At 43.1% G+C, this 25,411-nt stretch overlaps 1 protein-coding gene across 2 annotated transcripts in view; it reads right to left on the bottom strand.

Annotated features, from left to right (window-relative positions):
* The window catches only part of KDR (kinase insert domain receptor), a 46,546-nt gene that overhangs the window by 10,066 nt on the left and 11,069 nt on the right, over window positions 1–25,411 (bottom strand). For both annotated transcript variants that reach the window (XM_058722562.1, XM_058722561.1), the window contains exons 6-26: window positions 24,885–25,024; window positions 24,031–24,208; window positions 22,489–22,603; window positions 22,233–22,396; window positions 19,927–20,083; window positions 18,933–19,056; window positions 18,284–18,392; window positions 16,876–17,217; window positions 14,643–14,789; window positions 14,185–14,316; window positions 10,420–10,526; window positions 9,851–9,986; window positions 9,375–9,479; window positions 7,930–8,043; window positions 7,265–7,353; window positions 6,078–6,231; window positions 4,079–4,176; window positions 1,558–1,680; window positions 1,295–1,406; window positions 1,037–1,136; window positions 531–636 (exon numbers count right to left, since the gene is read on the bottom strand). In XM_058722562.1, coding sequence (XP_058578545.1) covers window positions 531–636; window positions 1,037–1,136; window positions 1,295–1,406; window positions 1,558–1,680; window positions 4,079–4,176; window positions 6,078–6,231; window positions 7,265–7,353; window positions 7,930–8,043; window positions 9,375–9,479; window positions 9,851–9,986; window positions 10,420–10,526; window positions 14,185–14,316; window positions 14,643–14,789; window positions 16,876–17,217; window positions 18,284–18,392; window positions 18,933–19,056; window positions 19,927–20,083; window positions 22,233–22,396; window positions 22,489–22,603; window positions 24,031–24,208; window positions 24,885–25,024 — 2,852 coding nt within the window. The remainder of the gene's footprint in view (window positions 1–530; window positions 637–1,036; window positions 1,137–1,294; window positions 1,407–1,557; window positions 1,681–4,078; window positions 4,177–6,077; window positions 6,232–7,264; window positions 7,354–7,929; window positions 8,044–9,374; window positions 9,480–9,850; window positions 9,987–10,419; window positions 10,527–14,184; window positions 14,317–14,642; window positions 14,790–16,875; window positions 17,218–18,283; window positions 18,393–18,932; window positions 19,057–19,926; window positions 20,084–22,232; window positions 22,397–22,488; window positions 22,604–24,030; window positions 24,209–24,884; window positions 25,025–25,411) is intronic.

Raw genomic sequence — 25,411 nt, 5'->3', positions numbered from 1 at the left:
TGTTCCCTACCTGTTCAAAAGAAAAGCGGGAGGAAATTGGCTTCCATTCCTGGTGGTAAGAGGCATTGACTGGAGATTAAATAACTTTCCAATGGTAAAGGTTAACAATTCTAAAATCCTCCAATGAAAGTTATGGGGGCCTGGGATTTTACTAAGAAAAATGCCTTGTATTTTGCAGGGTTCAGATGCAGTTTTGCCTTCACAGTGTATTAAATTCCTTGAAATCCCACCCATTGTTGATATTCTGTGGGTCAACGATTTTTTTTTTTTTTTTAACTTTAGGAGAGCATCTGAAGACAACAAAAAGATACATCAGGAGGAACGAGTGGTCTGCTCCCAGGTTATGGATTAGGACCTCATTAGGATCTCATCTATCTAAAAGAGAAATTATAGATTTAAAAAAAATCATTGCTGCTCAGATCTGCAAGAATATGGCTCCTTTTTCAGTGGCTGAGAGGACAGAGTGGTGGCCGTGAGATCTAGGGAGGAGAGGAACCCTTGTATACGCTTCTTGGGTGGAGGTCACGAACCTGCTGAGCATTAGCTTGTAACAGATTTCCCAAATGTTCCACCAACTCTGAAAACGTGGGTCTCTGACTGGGCTCCCCATGCCAGCAGTCAAGCATGGTCTGGTACCTAGAGAAGCAAAACACTAATGTCATTAACTGCCTCCGTCTTCCTCATCTGATGTTGAAAATAAACACTTGAACGAGTAAACATCTATGAAACGTCCACCATGAGCCCAGATGCTAAACAGTAACACCGCACTGTATAAAACACAGAGTCCTACACTTGGAGTATCATGCACAGAAAATGCTATAAATCAACATCTAATAGGAGCTAACTGGTGGGTATCGATATAGGGTTGTTGTTTCAAGAAGAGATGACTCTCTACTTCAGATTATCAAGGAAGACTTCCAGGGAGAAGTAGGACACAGACTGGGTCATAAAAGAGGTCTGTATCATGAAAAGTCTTCTGGGCAGGGAGAATTTTTGTAAGAAAAGAAAGGATAGAAAGACACTTCCAAAGTCTTACATTTCTGGTGTGGTATAATCAGGCGCCCTCATTCTAGTGCCTTCTTTCAATCGCCTACAAAATTCCTCATCAATCTTTACTCCAGGATATGGAGAAGCACCTAGAATAAAATAGGAATAGGACATTATTTGACTTGATTTTCTTTTATAGAAAACCCTCAGCCTAACTCTTGAACATCATATATATATATGTGTCAGGCCACTGACTTATATCATTCTATTTGGAATATGGATGGAGGGACAAAACGAAGTGACTTACCTAAGGAAAATATTTCCCAGAGCAAAACACCAAAAGACCACACATCACTCTGAATTGTGTACACTCGGTCAAAAATTGTTTCTGGGGCCATCCATTTCAAAGGGAGGCGAGCCTAAGAGGGTAGAAGACAAGGAATCAGAACCCAACTTAGCACATATCTGAAGAAAAAACTTCCTTTGTTCCCAACACAGGTCCTGAAGCTTGCAAAGAGGAATTTGGATCCTGCAATTTAACAGATCAATGGGTTCATCTTTGAAACTTACATCTCCTTTTCTGACATAATCTGGGTCTTTATAAATATCCCGGGCCAAGCCAAAGTCACAGATTTTAACCACGTTCTTCTCCGACAAGAGGATATTTCGTGCCGCCAGGTCCCTGTGGATACACTGCAAAAAGAATCGTGTGTGTGTGTTAGGTCTCAGAACAGCTGATCTCTTCTGCATCTGTTGTGACCTCATGCTCAAAAAAATCCACATCAGAAAACTAACTGATTAACAAGCACTGGGCTAATGTCTTTTATCAACACTTCAGGAAAAAAGTCTGACTTTCGCTGAGACACACACATCTGCTTATTCCATAAACAGCCCCAGACTCTGGAATTAAATAATTAAGTTATAGTATGATCATGGAGTCATAAATAGACTTCTCTTGGACATAATTAAGAATGTGTTTCTGGTCACATCCACATATCCCTTTGGCCTGGCACCATATACGGCTAAAACCTGTTATTCTAAGGAGGCCCTAGAATGGAAGTTATTTCGAATGAATGCACGGAAACCAGGAACAAGGGGCTCTCATCGGTTTGGTGCCCTTTGTTGGTTTCCCCATTCCACATGGAACTGAAGCTGAGCAGCTCTGATAAACCATGCCCCGTGGGGCTCATCCTGTTTTCAAATTGTTGGATCATCATAAAGGTCTACATTTCAGCCTCTCGATGGTCAAATTGGCTCTCAGGTGCACCAAAGAAGAAAAGTGAGTTCCTCTTGCTTTCTCTCTACTCTTTTCCTTTGCTCAGTTTCTCCCTTCCCGATATCCCACATCGTCATGTAGCCTCCTACTACTGAGCAACTTTAGCTCCACCTGGTAGATTCATGAGGAAATAGAGTCTCAGGGAACACTTATAAATGAATGAAAGGCTCAGAGGATTCTGAAGTCCATGCAGGAGTGACCATGGGAGCCAGGCATTGCTGAACACCCACACCTTGAGTCTGTATAGTACTCCCCTCTGAAAAGGGCATATTCGGGGGCACCTAGGCGACTCAATCGGTCACCCGATTCTGAATTTGAGCCCCACATTGGGCTCTGTGCTGACCCACTCAGAGCCTGGAGCCTGCTTTGGATTCTGTGTCTCCCTTGCTCTCTGCCCCTCCCCCGCTTGTGCACTCACTCACACTCACTCTCTCTCTCTCTTTCTCTCTCTCTCAAAAACTGATAATTAAAAAAAAATTTTTTTTAATGAAAGAGGCATATTCAAAAGCACACTGGCAAGCATGACTGAGCAAGACAGGAGATTCCAAAAAACAGGCAGTCCTCCCTACTTTTCCCCCAACCAAAGAGCTTCCTTTTTTTACTCTAATAACCAGGTGGTGTTCAAAAAACCAGCCGACAGATGTGAGGAAAGTTAAAGGTCCCCTGCCCGATTCCCTTCCCAGTCGAAAGATATCCTGACCAAATGGCAGGCTCTGGCCTTTAAAAAAAAAAATAGTGAAATAAAATCAGAATCTCCAAGAAAGGCAAAGGGCCTTTCTCCATAGGAAAATCCTTCCCTTTGGGAAAAAGGAGACAAGACCTCCCCCCACAGAAACATCTGAGATCTGGAGGCTCGAAAAGCTGTGACAAGCTTTCAGATTCAGAGAAAAATGGGTTAGAGATTTCACTCTAATTGAGAAACAAAAACAAAAACGTTAAGTCTTTCTTCCCCCACCAGGAGGGTGCAGCAAATGCATTTTGTCAACTGATCCCTTTTCCTGAAACTTAATTTGAATTTTTCTTGCTTAATATAAAACCATCCATTCTACCCTTTCCAGAGGCTGGAATCCGTGGTGTTTACAACCTTTGGAATATTTGTAACTTGTCACGTCCCCACCTCAGTCTTTGTTTGGCCTACTTTTCTAATTTTAGCTTTTTTAATCGCTCACATCTAAGGCCTGTCCTTCCTGGTTTCTAATTATACCACTAACAAATACTTTTTGATGGATGGTGATGAATGTAAAATAAATTAAAAATACACTCTCCTACACTAAGATATCTGCAAGGCTCAGTCCCTCACCTCTTCCAGGTCACTGCTCAGATGTCACGTTCTTATAAAGCCTTCCTTGTTCACTTTGTTTAAAACTGCTGTACACAAACACAGAAGCCTATGCACACACAAACATACCAGTCCTGTATACTCTATAGCCCTTTCCTGCTTATTTTTCCCCACAGTGCTTATTCCCATCCAACCTACTATGTATTTGACTTGTTTACATTGTTCACCGTTTGCTCCACCCGATAGGACGTGAACTCCTATCTTGCCTGTTTGTTCACACAGTCTTCTTAGTACCTACAAGACCGCCTGCCCTTCGTAGATGTTCAGTAAGTGTTGATCACATGAACTGATGTCATGAAATCCCTACACCTCCTGAAGTTAGCAGAAGTGGGGTCTCCCCAACAGAACTCTTCCAATAGGCCCAGGAGTGGACGATGAATTACAGTTTGAAACACACACCAGCGGCTGGCACTGAACACCTTACTTCCGAATCTGTGATCTGAAGACACACTTTGCTTCCCCCTGAGCAGTCTTACCTTCCGTGACGCCAAAAACTCCATGCCCTTAGCCACTTGGAAGCTGTAACAGATGAGATGCTCCAAGGTCAGGAAGTTCTTGTACAGATCTTCAGAAACTGTTGGAAGATGCAGAAGGACAGAGATCAGTATTGCCACCAGAAACTATGCGTTTCTAAGTTTGTGAGAATAATCTTCATTTGAAAACTTGGGAGTTAAGCTTCTGGAAACAGAAGCAGAGAGAAAATGCCTGTATCTTCTGCAAGGTTGCTGAATCCCAGTATTATTAGCTTGCATCATACTCCTTAGCAAAAAAATGTTGGTTTTTCCATCTTAGTCAAATGGAACCAGCAAATCCAGGAGGCAGAAGGGAGGTAAATTTGGCAAAGATAGCAGGGAGTGAGAGAGGACTTTTTCAAGTTTGCTGTTTCAAACTGTTGGTTTTTTTTCATGTACCCAGAGGGATAAACAATAGTTTCCTATCAAGAACTCTAAAAATAAAACAACAATATTCAGGGTCATTGAATCTGTTCTCTCCAGGCTTTGTCCTGGGACAAAGGCCAAAGGTCGGATTATAATCGACAACAGATAACTAAAAATACCAGAAATATATTTACTTCTCTCACTTTCAAGCTGAGAAAGTGCTGTAAACACTTTAAAACAGGGCTGAGAGGATGCTTTTTTTCCCTCCAAGGATATGAATGAGAGATGACGGGAACTTCGAGGGAAAGATGGATTTGCGTAAACTGGTGGTATTTACTTCCGTGCAACTGGTACAAATAAACACGAAGACATTAATGGGTGTTTCGACATGATCTCTTGACTTTGGCCAGATAAGATAAGACATGGTTTCTCTCCTAGAGACAAATACCGGAGTAAATGAAAACTCCGTTGAAATAATAATCTCGTAAGTATTAAAAAGACTGTGAACCATTTTCTCAAGGATTCTTTATGCTTAGGGCCAGAGGGCGCTCAGTGAACAATTAGTGAAACCCTTCCATTTTCCAAATGAAGAAATGGGAGGACACATTCCAGGCCATCACCCTTTCTACTCCAACTTAATTCCTCAATCCTTTGGGTTTCCTGTGCCCTGACCACCATTTTGTGAGAAAGACGGGACAGAGGTTGCATGAGGTCCAGATAGCCTCTCCACATTCCTCTAGGCCAAGTTCCAGCTTGGCACATCCCATTTGGCTTCTAAGAGGAAGAAGCCAGATTTAAGGTCTATCTGTAGCCTTGCGTCAAGCGAAATGGAAGCAGGTTTCTTCCACTATTTCACGACTGGGTTCTTTTAAGCTCGTGCCTCAAGAGGAGCCAGATGTCAGGAAGCCCCATCTCTATATCTATGGAGATGTCTCTGCTCCTTCTGAGGGAAGCAGATAGTGTATCCTGGAGCTGAAAGAAGTCTTGGAAGTTTGGGAATACAGCTCTACTCCCAGAGAGCACTAAAATATCATTGGAAGCATAACTGAATAAAGAAAAATATGTTTACCAAGACTCCTCTGAGGAAGTATGGTTGATAAGTCACCTGGACTGGGGTAGAAACAGCAGGTGACCCCTACACCACCTCAGAGAGGTTGGGTATACTTAATTGAAAGTCTTGTGTTGTGCTGGTGACTTAGGCAGGATGGGGCTGAACTGCTGAGGGTAATGGGGAGGCTAATCAACCACCAGAGAGCCTCCTTTGTCCCTCAGGAACAGAGCGCTGAGCCCCTCCTGCTACTCCATGTTGAACCAATAGTTTCAAAGCACTGGTTTAATGGTTGACTGCTTAGCCCTCGTGGGGTCCTGAGATTTCTCAGGCTCTCTGTGCTTTGCCTCACAACCTAGCCAGCTGCTTATTCAGGGCTTCCACACTTCACTTTTGAAAGACTGAATGGTGGGAGTCTCAAAATTCAGGTCTCTTTCAAGTTTTAGGGAGTACTGAACTTTTCCCATGACAAAATTCCTCATAACACCTTATCACCTTCTCTTTTCTGCAAAAGCATGCGTTACGTATGAAGAAAGCAATGACAGGTACCTTCCTCTTCCTCCACATCACTGAGGGATTTCTCCTCAACAAATCCAGAGCTGGCTGAGCTCTGACTACTCGTGATACTATCCAAACGGCGTTTCGGATCCATAGTGATTTCCCCAACGTATTCCTTCCCTTGACGAAATCGTGCCCCTTTGGTCTACAATGAAGCAAATGAACAAATTCTTTGAATGCAAACAAGATGTCTAAAATGTAGTAAACTATAAAAATAATTGTAACTATTAAAAGCAGACAAGAAGGACATCAATTGCAAGAATATGGAATCTCTGGGCTGAAATTTTGGGCAAATGTTCTACATAATAAATTTTCTTCCATGAAGCTTAGTTCCTTCTTTATGTTTTATTTTTTAAGTTTATTTTTACCTGTCTTGAAAGAGAGCGCAAGCAGGGAGGGACGGAGAGGAAGAAAGAATCCCAAGCAGGCTCTGCACCATCAGGGCAGAACACAACACGTGGCTCGAACTCACGGACTATGAGACCATGACCAGAACCAAAATCAAGAGTCAGACGCTTAACCGACTAAGCCACCCAGGCACCCTGCTCCTTCTTTAGCTTAGAGATAAATGCCTGTTTCAAGTCTATCCCAGATACACTTCCAACATTAGGGTGCTCTTTACAGAGGGGCTGACATTCCATGGGGCCAAATACTGCTAGGAGAGAGAGAAAATAATCCAAAGCCATCCTTCTCTCCATCCTTCCCTTTCCTCCTCCTCCTGCCCCCTCAGGCACCATCTATAATGGCTCAGTAAATTAGAATCACAAAAAAATAAAACATGAGAAGATATGTTCCCCAGTAGGTAAAAGAGGTTCCAACAGCCAAGAAGATTCCTCACAAGTTCTTTTTTTTTTTTTTAAGTTTATTTATTTATTTATTTTGAGAGAGAGAGAGAGAGAGAGAGCGCGAGCAAACAGGGGAGGGGCAGAGAGAGAGAAAAAAAATCCTAAGCAGGTTCCATGCTATCAGCCCAGAGCCCGAGTCAGGGCTCAATCTTATGAACTGTTGAGATCATGACCTGAACCAAAATCAAGAGTCGGACACTTAATTGACTGAACCACCCAGGCGCCCCCTCACAAGTTCTTCACGGGGTTTTAACAAAAGAAGATTAACCTGTATCACTTTGTGTTTTCTTCCGTTTTACAATGTGACCAGAGCTGAGTTAAGAAATGACATACCTTGTAAGGGACAAATTCATTTCTCTTGCCCCTTAAGTAAGTTGACAGGTTTCCAAACTTGCAAAATTCCACAATCACCATGAGTGGCCCTGCAGACAGCACAGCATGTCAGAGAGAAAAATGTTTCCGCTCATGTATCTCATCAAGTGTTTAATACACTGATGAACAAGAAAATACCATAGAAGATGCTACAACCTTTCACTAGGGACAGGATCACAGAAATCAGTGGGTCACAATGCCCTTACAGCGTAGCTTTTCTTTTTTCAAAAGGCAATCCCACAACCTGATCAACCAAAATTTCAGAAGAAAATCCACCCTCTTGCTTTTCAACACAATCACCTAAGAGGACTCCATTTCAGGGGGAACTACTCTTAAGGTCTTTGCTTTCAAGTTTTTTGAGAGGTTTACTTTTTTCATCTGAACATCTATTACACAAGTAGCAAACTGCAGTAGAGTGAGGCAGCATTTTTTGACTCACAGGAAGTTCCAGAAGAACTTATAGAACCCATTAAACCTCCATGAAATATATTCGTATCTAGGAATCTGGCATAGTATCCTAAGTTAAGGAAATCAAGGCCATGGGAGTTGAGTGGTTTCCCTGAAACACCAGCAGAGAACTAAATGCCAGAATCATCAGGCAACCAAAACCCTCCACAGATACTCACCTCCTGGCTTGGTACAGGCACCTAGAAGATTGACCACATTGAGATGGTGGCCAATATGAATGAGGATCTTGAGTTCAGACATGAGGGCTCGGTGTTCACTGTGTGTGGCTCCTTCTACAAATACACAGCAAACAGGGAAATCATAAATGTGGGCATTAGCTTAAGAGGATCAGTGCCCCACTGATGCATACACACTGCATGCATGTGTACAACTTACCCTCCAGGGACAACACAGCTGTAACCAACCCAATTTACAGATTAAGTGCATTAAAAGTGAAATATAAATTATATTTTCCAATTCTAAATCAAATTCTTACTGTAAGTGCACCCAGAATGTTTGACATTTAAAGGAATCCATTGTGAAGTCTTTTGCAAAGCAGAGAATACATCTGCAAATGGAATCACGCCCAGATTTTCTTTCCTTTACAAAATTGGATTTTCATGTATCAGGTTGACTATGCTTCTTAGGGCCTGATTATTTCAGTGCTTCCTGGTAAGGAAGCAACACCATGTATTAAATATCCTTATGTGTTAGGGGCTATGCTGAAGTTCCCGCCAATCGGTGCCAAGCAGGAAATTTCACAAGGGCCAGCTGGCAAGGCCAGTTGGCCCATGAGGCCGATGAGGCTAAAACTGCGAGAGTGATCCTGTACACTTCCCTCTAATTCACAGACGCGATCCACACCTCAGACCCTGATGAGCCACCTCAGAATGGCACACTCCCTTAGCCACAAGGGCGACGAGGCGGAGGGAGAGAGAGAGAGATGGCTTTGCAATGCACAAGACCTATGGGCCAAGGGTCAGTGTGCCTCATCAACGAAAGCACATCACAACTGGAGCTAAGAGCTTTACATGCACCACCTCCCCAAATTAAAACGACAAGGCCAGAACACCATTACCATTAGGATTAACAATTGTTTACAAGGCTTTTAATGTTTAAAATGTCACCCATGATCCTTTTGTCCCTAGTGCAACCATTATCTTTTATAGGAGAAAATCTTTTACATACTCCAATCCTAGGAGACATGCTATTTTTGCACTCTACTATTTTTACTTATTATATTAAGTTTCTTTCCATGTCTCTACATGGTCTATAATTATCTTACCAATGCACCATAAGAGATTAAAGAACAATTTTTACATAATCAAGGTATTTTTTTTTTTCCTAGAGTCAGGCCACGAAGTACAGCTGTGCATGGGCTCCCAGGCAAAGTGGGGAAGTGGATGAAGCTGAAACCCATCCTCAACTTTGCCTGGAAGGCCATGTACCCTGGCAGGACGCTATGAAGGAGGAACTTGTCCCCAATTTGCACAAAGGCATAAGCTGGCTACATGCTTGGCTAGTGGGCTCACCTAACTGCAGGGCTGCTGATACAAGCCTTGCATTACGTCTGCAGACCAGATGAAACAGAGAGAGATACATCACCATGTAATTTTGCTTTTACCTTTTAACATTTTGACAGCCACTGTCTTGCAAGTCGCTGTCTTGTCAATTCCAAAGGCATCTGCTTCGATCACTTGGCCGAAGGCACCACGGCCAAGGGGCTTACCTATAGTCAACAACGACACCAAACCAAACAGACTTAGACTATTACAGCATCAAAGTGACACAGAGATTCCGACTAGATCGGATCACCCGCACACCCCAGTTTAACTTGGAGAGTCCAGCTCACTCCCTTGTCTTGGCTTAATCATTGAATAATATCTCCCCCGCTTCACTCTCCAAATGCCCTACTTTGGATTATTGTAGAGGGACCCTACTTCTAAGTGACCAAAAGGATGATGACTCAAATTCCACAGACAGAATGAATATTCTGAACCTGAATCCAACATGTGAATAGACTATATCTGTCATTGTCCAAAAGGAGGAAGAGATGGCTTGGTAAACCCAACACCAAATTAATATCACTTGAAAACACACCTAGTTTCAGCCGGTCTCTGGGAAATTCCCACTTGCTGGCATCATAAGGCAGACGTTCACAGTGTTCATCCAAGGGCAGTTCATCTGGATCCATGACGATGGACAAGTAGCCTGTCTTCAGTTCCCCTCCATTGGCCTGGAAATCATTATTCCTTCCAGTCACATACACTCTGTTGTCTGGCTGTTGTTTTTTTGTGTGCTTATTATTGTTGTTTATGGAAGCCCCATTCCTGATGTCTCATTTTCAAATAAAATTCATGGAGTTTGAGAGTCAGTCCTATTATAATCCTGCATCCAGTGTCCCCTCAACCCCCAAATGAGCTCCAAATGAAGTACTTAAATCTTAATTACATTGGACAGCCCAAGCCCTTTTCTCCTCTAGTGGCTTCTATCAATTAAAGCCCAGTGGTCCAGCCAAAAGAAAGTGGGAAAGAATGTTATTGTATTGAAATAAAATTGTGCCCATTGAGCCAATAACAATGGGAAGAAACAACTCAAAGAGCCCCAGTCAGCTTTCATTAATCATGAAAACCAACGTACATGGGATGGAAGGGAAATGATTTTGTTACCCGCTTAACGGTCCGTAGAACGATGACAAGTAATAACCAGAAGAACATGGCAATCACTGCTGTGCCTACTAGAATAATGACCTCCAAGTTCGTCTTCTCCTGGGCACCTAGAAAGACACAACGGAATGCTGAAAACTCATACCTTTTGATATAAGAGGACAAAGTTCAACAATAAAGCAAGATCTCAAGTTTACCAACTTGGAAAAAATCCTAGATAATAATAGTCACAAGCATCTAACTTGAAGGGATCTATAACATTCTTTTTTTTTAATTTTTTTAATGTTTATTTTTGAGAGACAGAGAAAGAGAGAGAGAGAGAGAGAGAGAGAGAGCATGGAAGGGAGAGGGGCAGAGAGTGAGGGAGACACAGAATCTGAAACAGGCTCCAGGCTCTGAGCTGTCAGCACAGAGCCCAGCGTGGGGTTCAAACTCACAAATGGGAGGATCATGACCAAGCCGAAGTTGGATGCTTAACTGACTGAGCTACCCAGGTGCCCTGAGTCTATAACATTCTTAACGGATAATTTAAAGTTTCCAAAACACTGCTCATGAAAACCTCCAACGATAAAATTCTTTTTTTTTTAATTTTTTTAACATTTATTATTATTGAGAGACAGAGCATGAGCGTGGGAGGGGTAGAGAGAGGGGGAGACACAGAATCTGAAGCAGGCTCCAGGCTCTGAGCTGTCACCACAGGGTCCAACACAGGGCTTGAACTCACAAACCGTGAGATCATGACCTGAGCCGAAATCAGACGCTTAACCGACTGAGCCACCCAGGCGCCCCTCCAACGATAAAATTCTAAAGTTAAAGACAGGAATTAAGGATATCAAGGATAGAAATGTTGATGTCTTAAAAGAAAAAAATCGTAAGAAGGGTTGAAGGAAGAGCAGTCTTCGATGGAAAGAAAACAGATTCCATTCTACAGGGGAGAAAAGTAGTTATTTGGCGGGGGGTGGAATAAATACCCGGTTTTGCACAGAGAGTCTCAGTTTTCATCTGAATGGAGTTTGAGAAAGGATTATATAAGAAAACAAGTGGTCAGCAAGGTACTGGCTACCATGCACCTCCTAGGTGCTCAGTCCTTTAAATATGTCATCCCTCTTGATGTTCTCAGCAACTCTCAGTCTTCAGATGGAGAAACGAGCTCAAAGAGGTTAAGCTACTCTGTCAAGGGCACACAGCAAGTGGGTGGAATGGCGAAGAATTAAACAAGTCTGTCCAACACCAGTTAACCATTACACTACCCTGCCCTTGATTGGCAGGAGTCTGAGTGAAGAAAAGAGAGAAATCCAAGATGAGGGCGTCCCGTATGGCCTGGCAAGATGAGTTGAAACCACCCACGAAAGGAAAGGTAGAGGTCAGCAAGGAAGCGGCAGATGCTCGGGGCTCCAGAGGACGCTCTGAGTGGGAGAAATTAAATGCCAGAGCTTTTGAGCTAGGAGTGATTAGCAGAGAGGTGATAAGGAAGCAATTAGCACATGGGGCTTCCCGATGGATGAGTGCAGAGTGAATCAAATAAGCCGTTCAAGTGGCCCAAGGCAGCCTGAAAAAGGCAGAAGTCCAAGTAAGTAACTAGTTAGCCGAATAAGAGTTAACAGTCTGGGGACAAGTACCAACTATGCCTGGAAGTAGATTTTATTTCTCCGGTGGTTCTATTGAAGAAACTTTCTTAATTTTTTCTATCAATTTTTTTTTTTTTTTTGAGAAACAGAGTGTAAGCACAAGCAGGGAAGGGGGAGGGGGAGAGGGAGGAAGAGAGAATCTAAAGAAGGCTCCATGCCCGGCACGGAGCCTGACGTGGAGCCCAGTGTGGGGACCAATACAGGGCCCAACCTGGGCTCAGTCTCACAACTGTGAGATCATGACCTGAGCCAAAATCAAGTGTCAGACCCTTAACTGACTCAGCAAACAGGCACCTCGTGGCTTTCTTTTTATACACACGGATTTTTTTTTAAATTTTTTTTAATGTTTACTTATTTCTGAGACAGAGAGAGACAGAGCATGAGCAGGGGAGGGGCAGAGAGAGACAGAGACACAGAATCCGAAGCGGGCTCCAGGCTCTGAGCTGTCAGCACAGAGCCCGACATGGGGCTCGAACTCACAGACTGTGAGATCGTGACCTGAGCCGAAGTCGGTCGCTCAACCGACTGAGCCGCCCAGGCGCCCCATACACACAGATTTTAAAGTCCATTATACCTAGTAAAGAGTTCAAAGATTCAATTGTCTATATAATTAATATTAATATAATTAATAATTAATACACTATAAAACCTTGGTTTGCGAGCATAATTCATTCTGGAAACATGCTTGTAATCCAAAGCATGCGTATCTCAAAGAGAATTTCAAGAACCATTGGTTCAGTTGTGATCATGTGACACTCATATTGCAAGACATCACTCGTTTATCAAGTTAAACAATCGCTTATTGAATAACTTATTAGAAACGTTTGTTCACCTTGCAGGACACTCGCAGAACAAGTTACTCGCAATTCAAGGTTTTACTGTAATTATAACTTCCATGTTAATATTATCTCCATGTTAACATTAGGAAGACTAACCGACACATTAAATATCTACTTCTCTCCTTCTCAGTATTATTCTTTTTGGGAACTAAGTAAATGTAAGTTCTGTGCCAATGTTTCCTACTTAGGCAGGGGTAACCCGCTGCAAACAGCTCAGGGAGATGCGGCAGGGCATGAGAAAGAGCTGGAAGCCCCCACTAGGACCTGCCCTTAACATGAAGCCCTCTGGAAGTGACAAAAGCACCATGCCACTTGAAATTTTTATTTATTTCACACACTTGAAATCTTTATTTGCAAGTGCAATCTATAAAATGGTGATAAGCCTACAAATGTGAAAACAAGTCACCAAGATGCAAGATTTGATAGATTGAGGGAAATAAAATCTAGAGTTTGAGAGACAAGTGAGGACGAGTTCATAAAAATCCATCCGTTTTTCCTTCTGTCACCATCCTTCTTTCTTCCCCTTTCTGTCACAAATTACCTTTCCCATCTGGGAAAATGCCAGATTTCACATCACTCCTGCACACACATAGGAGTTTCCTTTCACATTTAGACACCCTAAAATTTCCATGCCATTGGAGCAATGGTCTGTTGTTCACAATTTTAATTATCTGCAGTCCAATGAAAACTATGAACCCTTGTGATTGTCTGGATAGCACTGATTTTGACGATTAAGCAGTAATTCCAGTGTTTTCCCAAGAAAATATAGAGGTATCACTTCTACAACAAGTTAATCGATCCATTCAAATGAAGAAAAGAAACAAGGGAAAGGAGGATATTCTACCTGCCTGGCTAAGAATTTTCCCATAGTGAGTACTGCCAGGATGGGAAATATGATTCAAGTAGAATTAAAATAACACTGATTATTTTTTCTAGTTGAAATAATATATACTTAGAGCAGAAAATTTACAAAGTACAAAGAATATAAAAAATCACCAAAATACTCCCACTGGGGTGGCTCAGTCGGTTGAACATCTGACTCTTGATTTCGGCTCAGGTCATGATCTCACGGTTCATGGGATCAAGCCCCAAGTCAGGTTCATGCTAATAGCGCAGAGCCTGCTTGGGATTCTCTCTCTTCCCCTCCCCCACTCACACGTGTATGCACTCTCTCTCTCTCTCAAAAAAAAAAATAAACAAAAAAAATCACCTATAATCCTCCCACCCAAAGTGTATGAGCATATATACAACACAAGCTAATTTTCTAAAAACACCCGATGTGTCCATGAATTTCCACTGACCTTCCACGATGAAAAATGCCTCCACTTTTGCACACCCAAGAACACTGCATGCCCGGCACGTATACAGGCCTTCATCTTCCTTCCTCACCCTGCGGATGGTTAGGTTCCGGTTCCCATCTTTCAGTACAATACCTAAAAGAAAAGACAAATGGTTGTTTTCATTTATGATGTGATGTGGTGGAGTTGTTTAGGAAAAAATTTAAAAATATAAATGATGTCTTTTCTTGGATGAGCATCTAATTCCAAAGAGTGATACAGGAGGCACTGCTGACTCATCACCAGTCCCAGCTTCCATGAGAATTCAACAAGGTTCTGAATTCTGAGTCTATGAAATGAGCCAAACCATGGACACTAATATTGCTTTTTTCCTACCTAAAACAAATCAAGGCATAAGGTGGGTTTTAGATCCTATCTCTGAGAATTCTGCAACCAACCAGAGATAGACATAGTCTATTCACCTGAGTCTTCAACAAGTGTTTCATTATCTTTAAACCACGTAATCTGTGGAGGGGGATTCCCAGACGTGGTGCACGAAACTTCGATGGTTTCACCAATACTTGTTGTTTGATTCTCCAGGTTTCCTGTGATCATGGGTGCCACACGCTCTGTGCACACACACACATACAAAAATCATACAACATGTAGTTAAAACTTCTGAAATGGTTTTAGCATCAGTAAACTTATAGTTTAAACTTAATAAACAGTAAACCACTGATTTACTAAGCTGAAAATACATAGAAGCTAATAACATTACTCTTGGCCACTGAATAAAGTTAATGGAAGAAATAAGTCAGGACAGTTGAGAGAGATCACTTTGGACATCCTTATTAGTGATTCTAGCTGGTCGTCACATCACAAAATAAAGGTTGTCACCTTTATGGGGTTTTCTTCTAACTAGCCACAGCTTCCCCAAGGGGAAACTTTCCCTCCCATGAAAGTTTGAGACAGTGACACCCTTGAATTCTGCATGTTTCTCTTGGTAAGTGCAAACCTTCAGTGTAATTCAACAAAGAATGCCTTATGTATATTTGGCACTTTTTACAAAACTCACTTACACTATTTCTGTTGCTCATTATCAATCATACGATGGACAAAAATATTAACCTTCTTTTGCAGATGAAATAACTGTAGTTAAGGGGGTTAAACAACTTCTCCAAGTCCCTATAACTCAGTGAACATTTGAACTAATGAGCTTATAAGACTAGTCCGGTGCCATTTCCACTAAAACACAAACAAGCAAGACAATAATCCCTAAAGAAAGTCAAAGATTTCAAAAATTAAGCTCATGGGTATTTGTTTCAATGTACAGCAAAACTTCAGATGTACCCTTTCATCAAAGCATTATAGAAATATCTTGTCCAAAGCAATTGAAAGCAATCTTGCTGAAAGAATCCACTGCAATATTTAGCAAAATGGGATCACCTCAGTGGTGAACTACACTGGGATTTAAGCAAATGTCCTGGGCTCTATTCTATTTCTAAGGATAATTTTAGGAAAACGACTTAGGAGTCCTTAGAGAAGCAAACCAGGTCATTGTGAGCACATATTTCCTGGGCATGGTCTCTTTCATATCTCTTTCTGAATTCTTCCTTTAATTTGAAACAGGACCGGTCCCCAAGATGGTCATATATGTGATAAGATACAAAGGGCCCTGGGAATGACTTCACCCCAAAAAATTCCTTCTTTTGACACCTAAGTCTTAACACTAGCAAACACTACCCTAGTGTCTATCTGAGGATACCTCTTAAAATATGCCAAGGCCTCTGAAGAAGACATTATTCCTCCAAAACCTTAGTATAGATTCATTCACCTGGGCAGTTCCCCATCTTAACAGTAAAATCAGAGAATGCACACATCCCAGAAACTGGAAAGGGACACTACAGAGAGGAGAAAATGGAGGGAGTCGGCACAAAGAGACTTTCCCAAGTTTGTCTGATTTCCCCAGAGACAGAGGCATGGCTGCATAGCTTTTGCGCAAGACACAAGGTTAGATAAGGTGTGGAGAGTGGCTCCATGTGGAATTTACAAAGCTATCTGCTCACTAAAATTATCATCCCATTGATCTTATGCTGGACTACACGGGATGACCCAGAGGGACAAGCAGTGAGTGGTGCACCCCTCCCATGGGCTCTCACAGGCCCTAAACAACCCCATTGTCACACTCTTCATGTAGTAGGTATCTTACTGAGCACCTAGCATGTGCCACTGTGTTCTCTGACACGAGCTACTACAAGGAGTAAAACAAAACAATTCCTCTCCCTATGGACACCGAGACCTCAATGTGCTACGACCGCCTGGTGGTTGCCTGTGTTCTTATCTTATCTACCTCCTCACCACTCTGAATTTCTGGAACCTTCTTAGCTCACAGTAGGCATTCCATGAACATGTGTCTACTAAAATAAATAAATGTCCAAGGATAAAGTAGAAATTTCCCCAGTTTAGGCTCATCCCTCGGAAATCCTAATGAAATCCTATCATTAGAGCTGGCAGGAACCATGCTATTTTCTCTTTTTAATACATCATTTCACCACTATCCGCCTCTTTCTGCCTCAAGGACTTTCAGTGAATAAGCTGAGTGTGTACCCGTCTACTTCATAAGCTCTTATACGATAGTTATTTTCTCACAGTCCCCAAAAGCCCTACACTGAAGGCATTCCAACAGTCTTTGATGATCCAGAGTTGCCTCCCTACCTAAAACCGTGAGCTGTCGGACCACACAATGTCTTTTCTTGGTCTTCCTGTCCTGAGCAAAGCACACATAATCTCCTTGGTCCTGCAAGGATGCGTTCTGGAGCTCCAGGATCAAAGTGTCGCTTGTGCCATTAGAGAACGTGGTGGCATTCATTTTCCAAAGGGCATCCAAGTTCTTGCAGATGGGTGTAGGCAGCTCTCCCACGTGGACTGGCAGAGCCTGAGAGCCAGCCTTGTACCATGTGAGGTTCTCAAACGTAGTTCTGTCTGCAGTGCACCACAAAGACACCCGTTCCTGTTCGGTCGGCTGGGTGCCGGGCTGCAAAGTGATTTCAGGGCCCCCTGAAATACAAAACCCATGGCTAGAAAATGGCGATTTAATTTGGGCAGCGCACTTTTGTCTTCTTGCCGCCCCTAGACTGCTATAAAGCACCAAGAAAAGTGAGGCCCTCGCAATCCCAGACGATGTCATACAGGGAAACAACCGCATGAGACAGTTCAGGCCTCAAAATAGGTTATTTTACTAAGGTGTAGTCCTCAGATATGTATCAAATCTCCACTTTGAGCCCTAAACACAGTTTTTGAGACAAAAATAAAAAATCCAAGACCTATTTACAGCAGATAATTATAACACGGAATTTTAAAAATGAGTTCCTCATCAACACATCACACTCAATGACATTAAGGCTATAATTATGACAACGAATTAGCCCACGTTGAACTATTTCACCCAGTCCAGTCAGCTAAAGCTTATCCATAAAGCTAAGATGAACAGGCAGAATCAGCAGCATTGGGAGGAAACTGTCCCTATGTCATTACAATTACCTCCAGTCAATGCTGTCAGCTGCTCAGCAGCAAGCCCACCAACACCGATTGAACCCCAAGAAGCCACACACTATGCTAGACTCAGATGGTGGGGACATAACTAGTACCCAGGACTAGTGGCTAAAAATATGTGAAACAGGGGCACCTGGGGGCTCAGTTGGTTGAGCATCCGACACTTGATTTCGGGATCCCTGGGTCATGGGATCAAGCCCCGTGTTGGGCTCTGTGCTGAGCATGGAGCCTGCTTAGGATTCTCCCTCTCCCTCTGTCTCTCTCCCTCCCTCTCCCCTACTCTCTCTCTCACTCGCACTCTAAAATAAGTTTTTTAAAAATTAAAAAAAACATATGTAAAACCATTCTCTCCCCTGAGCGAACGGGAGTCAGTTGTGCTGATTTCACATGAGCCCAGGAGCTCCCTGAGAAGTCTTCATTTACGAACAAAAGCATCCCCGGTGTCAGTCCAAGGCCTTTTCCAAAACCACCATGCCACTCAAGAATGGCAAGGACCACAGACTATCAGACAGCTTAGCACCCCCTTGGCAAGAGATCCAACTCCCCCTCCCCCCCAGAGAGCAGTACTCACTGGTCACGTGGAAGGAGATAACCCTCTCTCCTCTCCCAGCTTTGTTGACGGCTTCACATTTGTACAAAGCTGACACATTTGCCGCTTGGATAACAAGGGTACTTACAGTCTATGAAAAAAAAAAACCCCAGGCCGTAAACGATGGAGGCTGTGTTCATGCACATGCATTCAGACTCAAATTCAACCTGTAAGACCTGCCTACTCCATTCATACTCCCACACTGACCTCTCTCAAATCTACACAATTATCATTATGCTGGTGTGGCTCACACATTACACAAAAATAGACTTTGGAAACCAAAAGGGAAATCATGTATTTTAGCCTAACACTGCACACATTTTCTCATTTCCATATTCGTAAAATCAGAATCACCTTACAATCGATGTACAGAGCTAACAGCATATGTGTTTTATCTTTCTCTGATAAGATACTAATAAGGTGATGGTGCTTCTAACAGTCAATGGTGTTTTCAAACTGACTTAATATGTTAGTGTTTTATCGTACAATTAATGTGACTATCAATCTCTAACATCCCTCACGTATGATTACACCATGCTTCCACTCCATCCTCCCACCCTTCCATCAAAGAGAGAGAGAGAGAGAGAGAGAGAGAGAGAGAGATTTTCAATTTAAAGAACTTCAAACTCACTTTGTTTTTTCCTTCAATTAGGGCAAATTGATTTTTGTTGACTTCAATTTTATTTCCCCCCTGGAAGTCATCCACATTTCTCCATTCTTTACAAGTGTATGGGTTTGTCATTAAGACAGCTTGGCTATAAGGAAGAAATAACAGCTCTTATTACGACTTAACTTTCCTTTAGTTCAGATCCATAGCGAGGAAAGGAGTCAGACTTTGGTTACTACGTTCTTAGAAATAACTTTCAGCGCACCCTGCCATGTTACAAGACTTGGCGCCAAATAAAAATAGGCCTCAGCAAAGAAGGAAAAGGTTCTAGGTAGATTCATTCAGGATACAGGAGGGAAACAGCTATTCTGGGAACAAACCTCCATTCATAAATTGAATCGACAAGACAATTCAAGTTAATTTAGTTCAAAGGAAGACAAGGAAACTAAGAAGTCATTGGGCTTCTTAAAGCAATCTCCCTGGGACTGTGGCCTTTGTGTAGGAAATGGTCAGCATCTGAGGAAGAAACTAGTAGAGGCCGTCTCAAAAACAACAACAGGAAGTGAACGGCTCAGGGTGATAGTGGGTGGCCTGGGTTTTTTTTTCCTAAGGATGTCTGGACTCGTGTTAGAACCTGATAAGCTGGGCCTGAGAAGCCAAAGGCTCTCATCCATCAGCTCTTCCTCTGAGATGGACCTTCTCCCAGATAAGGAGAGACGTGGTATTCACCAGTTGCTTGGAGTAAGGGAAAGAAACAAAGATTGGCGATCGGCAATGTGAGGGAAGGGCCTGCATTTGGAGAGGTGTGCCAACCTAGGAACAGAGAGCTAGCTGATCTCAAAGTGGGACACCAACGAAAGACATCTCCTAAAATGTTAAGACGTGGAGAAAGATGGAAAGCACCGCTTGGGGCAGAACTTTCTTACGAAGGGCCTTCTCAGGGGGAATGGAATGACACCACAGCATGGCTGCATGAAATGCAGAACAGCAGGGCAAAAGAGGACGGGGTCCTACTCACGCAGGCCTGTAGGCACACTCCTCCTCCAGCTGCCAGTACCAGCGGATGTGATGTGGCGGGGGGACCGCGTAGACCGTGCACGTCAGCGTTTGCGTGGTGCCGTACTGGTACGAATCCACCGGAGAGATCAGGGATTTCTCGCCGATCTGGGGTGGGACTGGAGATGGGAAAAGTCACTTTTGAATTGTCAATCGGCTTGGAGGAGCAGAAGGGGGAAGCTTTCATCAACCAAGGCCTATGTTTCTATAAGCATATGATTCCACTCCCATTTTCTTTCTCAAAGAACAGCTAGACTTGGAAACAGGACACGGAACTTCTAGCAAAAGTCATCCTCCTCGCCAGCGGAGGACTTTGCACAAGTCTGGCCACCCTCTCTCTGCCTTGTTATCCCTACATGTTATCCCTACATGTTGTGGATAGCTCTCCCTGTGCTCCCAGTCTCAAGAGATCAGGACAGGAAAGGCATAAAATCATTGTGACTAGCGCAGTAAATACGCTTATTATGTGCCGGGCATCGTTCTAAGTGCTCTAGCCAGAATAATCCATTCGATCCTCATAGCCACTATCATTGTCCCTTTTACACATAAGAAGAATGAAACAGAAAAGTCGAATGACTTGTCCAAGATCACCTACCTCTCTTCCTCCTCCCTCCCCGTCTCCTTCTTCCACTTCTTTCCCTCCTTCCTTCCTCCCTCTCTCCCTCCTTTCCTTCCTTTTCTTCCCTCCCCCTCTTCCTTTTTCTCACCCTTTTTTTTTTCTTTCCTTTTTTTGGCTCCAAAGTCATTAATGCAAAACTATTCTCCCATCATCATCAACTTAAAGATTCGGATTATACTCTCAAATTTTGACTTTTTATGTTCATTTTATCTGGCAGGGTAAATGCTAAGGTGAATCAAATGGTTAGTGGCTTCATGAATTCTCGAGATGGGCTTATACACTATCCATTTTTACATCTTTGTTTTGTGCTCATTTGCTTCTCCCTACCCTACTTATGAGCTTTCTAGCTTCTCGCCTTCCCCAAATCCCCTCCTCCCGAGTGGCTTCTAAATGACATTTCTGCAACCTATTTTCTTTAAAATACTCCCTGAAGCTGATGTCCCAGCAAAGAAATGAAGTCAACCTCAGCAGACATACAGAGCAGCGGCAGGATATGTGGGGAAGCACCCTAACGTTATAAGAGAAGATCCTGAAGTTGTAATGCGCTGCGCCCATAGGGAGAACAAAGAATGCCAACAGAGAAGCATTTCCCAAACTGTGTCTAGAGCAAGAGATGAGTGGATTTCTCGGGTTGGAGGGGGATGCTCGGCTCAAATAATTTTGTTAAGCCCTCAATACTCTATGTCTCTCCCCCTGGAGAATGGCAACATACATAAGCATATTAAAGGTCCTGATAAGTCCTGCTATATAGACACCTGTTGTCCATTGACTTAGCATCTCAAACACTTCCTTGACCATAATACCATTTTATTCCCCATCCAGGACACTTTCAGCTTGAAAGAACAAAGTTCAAATCATCCTTAGCTCAAAAACTTTTTATCTTCCCTTTATAGCCTCAGAGTCAGATAGATCTTAGACTCCCGTTTTTAAAAAAAAAAAAAAAATTTTTTTTAACTTCCAGCCAGCCAATGTCAACCTGCAAAAGCCTTCTGAGCTGGGATCTGCCTGTGCCTCAAAGTAGCAGCTTCCCACAAAATTCAAAAAGGCTCTTAAACATTTGCATGCCAGGTGCACACTTCCGTGAGACAAGGTCAAAGGCAACACAACAACTGTTCCCGGAGGGGTGCTTATTTCACAGCATACAGCCATTGAATGTATCATCTACATCAATGCTGCATGTGACTGCTGAACAGTTCAGTTGCGTGGCCTCTTAAGCACGTACATCCAGAGCGTGCTGTCCTACACCTCACCTCAACTCTACTGCTCTGGATCATTTCTATAAAAAATTTTTTAATGTTTATTTATTTTTGAGAGAGAGAGAGAGAGAGAGAGAGAGAGAGAGAGCAGGGGAGGGCAGAGAGAGGGAGACACAGAATCCGAAGCAGGCTCCAAGGTCTGAGCTGTCAGCACAGAGCCCAACGCGAGGCTTGAACTCACGAACTGCGAGATCCTGACCTGAGCCGAAGTTGGACGCTTAACCCACTGAGCCACCCAGGCGCCCCTGGATCATTTTTATACGTAGAAGCCTGTTCCTGATGTGAGTGAAGCAGCAGGTATGACAAAGGACTGGTGGCCTGGCTGTGTAGGAAGCCGTAATCGTACCCTTTACAATCGGTTTGGGGCCAAGAAGGAAAGCGGAACAAACTCACCATTAACGACCAGAGATACCACGTGGCTCTGTTTCTCCTTCGAAATGGGGTTGGTAAGGATGACAGTGTAATTTCCTGTATCTTTTTCACTCACTTCCATAATAGTCAGTACATGCCCCACTTTTATCGTGTGATTGGACTCAATGGGTCTTCCATTTTTATACCTGTGGGGGAAAAAAAAAATCTCGGGAATTAGTATAATTTAAGGGTTTGCTTTCAGGGGGAACAATGCTTTGCCTTTATTCCTAATAGTTACCATTTTATTTCCGGGGGAGGATAACCAAGGTACTTCACAGGCACTCTGACACGGTCTCCCACGATGGCTTCCACCAAAGATTCCATGCCACTACCAAAAGCGACAAAAGGTTTTTCTGGAAAACAAGAAAAATAATTACTCCTACGAATGTCAACTTCTTCAGTGAATGGTCATTTGGTTTGGTTTTTCATTTCAAATGAAGAGTCCATGATCTAGGGAGTGTGAGTTGCCACAATTCAGGGATTCCCCACACTGCCTGTCCTTGGTCACGGTCCAGCTTCTCCCCATCAACTGGCCTCTGGATTTACCTTTCTCTCTCTCTGAGCAGCCACTGCAAGCCTACTGGTTGCTCCAGTCTCAGTTCAAGCATTTGCTCCCCTGGGAAGTTTTCTCTAAGTCCTCCAGGAACCTCGGATGCTCCTTCTCCTCCGTCCCCCTTGCACCCGATACCTACCCACCATCTGCCCCGGGACTCAGTCCTCGGACCCCTTCTCTTTATCTGCACCTTCCTCCAGGCTCAGCCATAAAGTGCCATTCACCCCTGACTTCTCCGGGTTCCAGACTTATATATCAACTATCTCCACTCGGACGTTTGATGGGCCTGTCCAAATAAACACACCCAACACCGTCGCCCCAAATCTTACTTCCCTCTCAGTCTTCCCCATCTCGGTCAATAAAGCCACCACTCATTCACCTCCTCACGCTAACGATTCAAGTCAGCTTGCATTCTGTTTCTCTTAGGCCCCTCAGCCATTGAGTCAATGGGTGGGTCCTGTTGGCTCTATCTTCAAAACCATATCCAGAACCAGATCACTTCTCCCCACTTCTGTCTCTACCACTCAGTCCAAGCCACTCACCAGCTCTCACCGGGATAAATGCAATTAAGCCTCCTATCTGGTCTCCCTACTGCTGCCCTTTCTTCCCTAAAGTGTTTCACATAAAAGACGCAGCAATCCTACGGAAACGTCAACCAGAGCGTGGCTCTCTCGGCTCCAGCCCTTCTATGAATGCCCGTATTATAAAATCCAAAATCATTACCCAGGCCCAAGGTTGAGTGCCAAATGAATTACCACCTAACCGCGGACACTGACGTGTTATTATGTGACATGATTATCAGCGAAGGCGAAAAAAAAAGAAACGAAGTTATTTTGCTCAAAGCCCCACAGATAGTAATTAAATCCAGGTTTCCTCAATTGCAAAGCCCTTGCTTATTCACACAGGCCCCTCAGCCTCGAAATAAAATGAAAATGTAAAAACTATCGTAGATAACAACACTCTGTTTAGTATACTGTAGTAACGGCAGCCACAAACACTGCAACAAGTAAAAGTTAGTGAGCACTTGCTGTCTCGGCTCATCTCATCATTAAAGTTGGGATTTGAACCCAAGCTGTGCTCTTGATCTCTAGGGCATGTGGCCTCCCTCGAAAGAGCTCAGACATGTCTTCTGAATGAACAAAACAGGAATCTCTAGCTGACCTAACATCATTTAGACGATCTCGCTTTTCAAGGCATGGCATGATTCCAAAGGACAGCGTCGCTTACCGTGGACCCTGACGAACGTGCTGTTCCGCTTGGTCATTAGCCCACTGGAAGCCGCACAGGTATACCACCCTTGGTCACTCCGGGTTACACCATCTATGGTCAAGGTGCTCAAAAATTTCTTCATCTCACTCCCAGATTGAGTTTTTAGGTCCCGGTTAACAAGCTTTTTATGCTGATGCTGAAAAAGAGTTTACTGAACTTTCAAAGTCCAGCATAACATCCCCTGGTAGCTTCTAGATACCCACAGGACCAAGTCTTGGCCCTTGGTGAATGCGATTCATGCTAATAAGAGGTACTTCAGAACTTTTAACACCATCTAGGCTACCAATATATTTGGTTTCAAGAGAAATAAATGCAACCAACTGAATTAAGATTTTGAAAGCCTCACATAGTGGGAATGAGATGGACAGGTACCACAGAAACACAAGCAAGTATGACCACTGTTTAAGGAGAAGTATGTCTCATGCCACCTCTTAAAGACAAATTCCCTTAAAGGGAAAACAGATCAAAGACTTTGGAGCACAGAGAAATAATGCAACCTGGAAAGATGTAATCACCTAGAAAAAACTAATCTTCACTGCCTGATTATAGCAGAGTGGAACCGAGTTTTTGGCATTGCATCTGTTTTCCATGGGTGCTATGCGTTCTGTAGTTCTTTTAAAGTAAGTGTGTGTGTGTGTGTGTGTGTGTGTGTGAGAGAGACAGACAGACAGACAGACAGAAAGAGAGAGAGAGACAGAGTTAAGGCCCTTACATTTTATCTGGCCAGACAAGTCCCTATCTCTCTCAAGCAAACTCCATTGGAGCTTATTATCAAAGTATTTAGAGGTCTGGCTTTGAACTGTTAGTGTTACCTTCAAAGAAGGGTATTCCCAGTTGAAGTCAATCCCCACATTTAGTTCAGTCCTCGCTGTACAGTTTAAGACGAGCCTCTCTCCAACAGACAGCTCAACTCCATGAGGGGGGCTCAGAACCACATCATAAATCTTGTACCCTGGAGCAAGTAAATTGAAAACACAGAGAAAGAGGGGGAAAACAAATATAACTTTGCATGGATTTTTTTTCAAAAATGATGCAGCTTCAAAACGTGCCACATCATTTTTCCCTGAGGGCCTCAGCAATACTTGGTAACTCCCAGCAAAATCACCCACAGAGGCTTACAAAGCAGACTTGCAGGAATCTCAAAGATGTTGCCCGGTGGATAGAAAAGGAGTAAAATTTGAGTAGTCAAAAGCCAATGAAGCCAGCTTTAGTAAATTACTGAATTTTCCGTAAAACAGGTATAATTAAAAGAACGGATGCCAAGCAATGCTTTGAACATTGAATTTTCCATAAAATACGCTCCGATAATAACACTCTTTTCCATCCTTGGTCTTGGCAA

This window comes from Neofelis nebulosa, chromosome 3, assembly GCF_028018385.1.
Source record: "Neofelis nebulosa isolate mNeoNeb1 chromosome 3, mNeoNeb1.pri, whole genome shotgun sequence".
Taxonomy (NCBI): Eukaryota; Metazoa; Chordata; class Mammalia; order Carnivora; family Felidae; genus Neofelis; species Neofelis nebulosa.
The sequence above is the reverse complement of the archived record's forward strand: the minus strand, read 5'-3'. Positions and strand labels throughout refer to the sequence as shown.